Here is a 2,619-nt window from a genome sequence, read left to right on the forward strand (position 1 = left end):
GGTTCTACCCAAAACCGGCCGGTTCAATGTGAAGGCGGTTTTCAGATTGGACCGGACCGGCCCTTAAACCGGTTCACGGTTGAACCGGTTGGACCGGCCGGTCCGGTCCGATTTTTAAAGCACTGCTATTTATAGTTTTTCTGGAGTGGCATAGCCCGTAAATAGGCGTGAGATCATGGGAGAATTGGGAGTGGTTTGAATCGACGTCCAATATCGAATCATTTGATCATGCACCGTTCATTAGACATTTGAAGGCCTTAATGATGTTGAAATTTGGCGATCTTGGGCTCGTTGGATTCGTCTCGTCGAGCCGCTCGATTCGCGTATAAGCTCGTTAAAATCGGAGACCGTTTGGTAACTCAATTTGCGGTTTGAACCTTCCAACAATGCTTCGGGTCCTTGATTCGGCCTCATTTGGGCTCGGATTGGGTTGATCTTGGTGTTGTTGGGTTCGTATTTCCGAGATGCTCAATTTGACTATAAGCTCGCTGAAATCGGAGTTAGGGTGTTCCCGGAATTAATTTTTGAAGTTTCCAACTAGCTTTTGCCTCAAGTTTCGTGCCCGATCAAGCTAATTTTGTGATGCCATATCAGATAGGAAAAAAAAAAATTGAGGATCTTTTGGTGGTTCATTAGCTTTTTTTGAGAGAATTTTTCTAGCATACAAAATTCCAAAAAAAATCTATCAAAATTAGTTTTTATAAATGAATTTTGACTTTTTTTTTTTTCATATTTTATCATCTAGAAATGACTGTTTTCTTGTATCATCAACTTAACTGAGTAAAATGAATCAAGGGAATGTCGCATATGAGCTTCCAAGGATGGGAGAAGGAAGATGACGAACACCATGCCGAGCGGGAGAATGTCGCATAAGGCTTGCCGGCGGGAGAATGAGCCGATTAGGCCATTCATATTTTCGGCTATAGAACGACGCCGTAGACTAAATATAAAATCTTAGCTGCCTGTTTAAACTTTGTATTGCTTCTTATGGATGGAATAATGTTCTACACTAAAAAAAAAAGTTCTTGCAAATTAGAGAACTTATTTCCATTTTGATTTTATTAACTCTCCAAACAATGATCTAATGTACATATGCATGATGCATCTAAGTAGTGAAACAAACAAATATCTAAGTCAACAGACAGTTATCATAATTCCCTAAACAATTGCAACACAACTTAACCGAACAGAAGTAGGAAAATAGAAAGAAGCTTTAAAATGGAACAATATCCTGAAAGTCATAATCTTGCTGCCAACACAGAAAATAGTCATCTTCTCCAACTTCCGGATAAGTATGGGGCAGGGCTTCAATCTGCTCCATCGCCGCTTCCGGCGGAGCCTGCAAATAGCACTGTTGCGCTGCTTGGATAACTACAGATTGTTGCTCTGCTAAAATCTCCTGATACTCTCTCAACTCCACGACTCCCATCGAATGCGGGTCAATATCCCACCAAAAAGACTGATCTCCGGCTGATTGATCATGGTTCATCGGTTCATCTTGGTTCGATGGATTTGGACCAGCATTTAGAAAGTGGTTAAGGACATGGTCGATTGAAGGTTGGCCAAAGAAGTAAGGCTTGCCGGCCGGAGAGAAAATGACGACAGCGACTTCAACGCCACAAAGAGTGGAAAGCTCACTGGCCTTTTTAAACAGTCCTTGACGTCGTTTTGAGAAGCAGACTTGTCGTTTCTGTTCTTCTTCAATGCGCTTTATTTCTATCTTCCGACGGCCTTTGCCTCTTTTCTTTTTTACCTCCGCCGGATTCATCAGCTTCGCAGATCGTAAAGAGTTACCGGAAAAGTTCGAACTTTGAGGCAACGAGGAGACGTAAGCTCCGAGAGAGAGAGAGAGAGAGAGAGAGCAGGGGAGATTAGAAGTTTAGTGGAATGACGAGTGATGCAGAGGAACAGAACAGAGATATTATTTATAAGCTTAGGAAATGCTTTTGAACCGTTAATAAAAGAAAGATTTGAATTAGCGTGGAAGATTTTTATCCGTTATTAGAGAATATTTCAAAATTATTTGAAATTATAGGATATTTTGTAAACGTTCAATTTTTTTGAAAATGGGATTTCGAAATATGTAAGAAACATAAAACTATTTAAAAAGCAAAACTATCATAATCGCAAAAATAAAATCGGCAAATTATTTTTACAGAAGAAGATCTTCGGCATTGAAGTGGATTTTCAATATCTTAACAGATTGAATAATTTAAATATTGTATGTCATCAGAGAGTTAATCTGATCAAAATAATTAAATTTTGATATAAAATTTCAAATCTTAAAGAAAAAAATAATCATCTATATAAATTATAAAATTTAAAAATTAATTTCTTGATCATCTAATTTTTATTTATAACAAATTAATAATATTATTAACAGGATTATTTGATGAGATAAATTCATCGATACAAAAATGTTTGATAAGTCTAAATGGTTTAAATAATTAGAATCATCATAACAAATTTCTCAAAGGAATTTGGGAGGCTAATTATTTTTCAAAATGTATATGTTTTTAATCAAAATGAATGTTTTCATTATATGAGCCTAAGATCACCCAATTCAAATATTATTAAAGCATGAAAATCTTCAAAATATATCATATGATAAAGGGATTC

At 36.7% G+C, this 2,619-nt stretch overlaps 1 protein-coding gene across 1 annotated transcript; it reads right to left on the reverse strand.

The window, feature by feature from the left end:
• Positions 1-1,213: 1,213 nt before the first annotated feature.
• On the reverse strand, positions 1,214-1,768 carry LOC110095963 (agamous-like MADS-box protein AGL62). The gene has a single exon (XM_020821695.1). It carries the CDS (start codon positions 1,766-1,768, stop codon positions 1,214-1,216), a length of 555 nt encoding a protein of 184 aa, XP_020677354.1.
• Positions 1,769-2,619: the final 851 nt, after the last annotated feature.

Source organism: Dendrobium catenatum, unplaced genomic scaffold (genome assembly GCF_001605985.2).
Source record: "Dendrobium catenatum unplaced genomic scaffold, ASM160598v2 fragScaff_scaffold_1306, whole genome shotgun sequence".
Classification (NCBI taxonomy): domain Eukaryota; kingdom Viridiplantae; phylum Streptophyta; class Magnoliopsida; order Asparagales; family Orchidaceae; genus Dendrobium; species Dendrobium catenatum.

What these genes read in the sequence shown, in the direction of transcription:
- LOC110095963 (XM_020821695.1), bottom strand. Translation starts at nt 1,768, where the DNA reads ATGAATCCGGCGGAGGTAAAAAAGAAAAGAGGCAAAGGCCGTCGGAAG.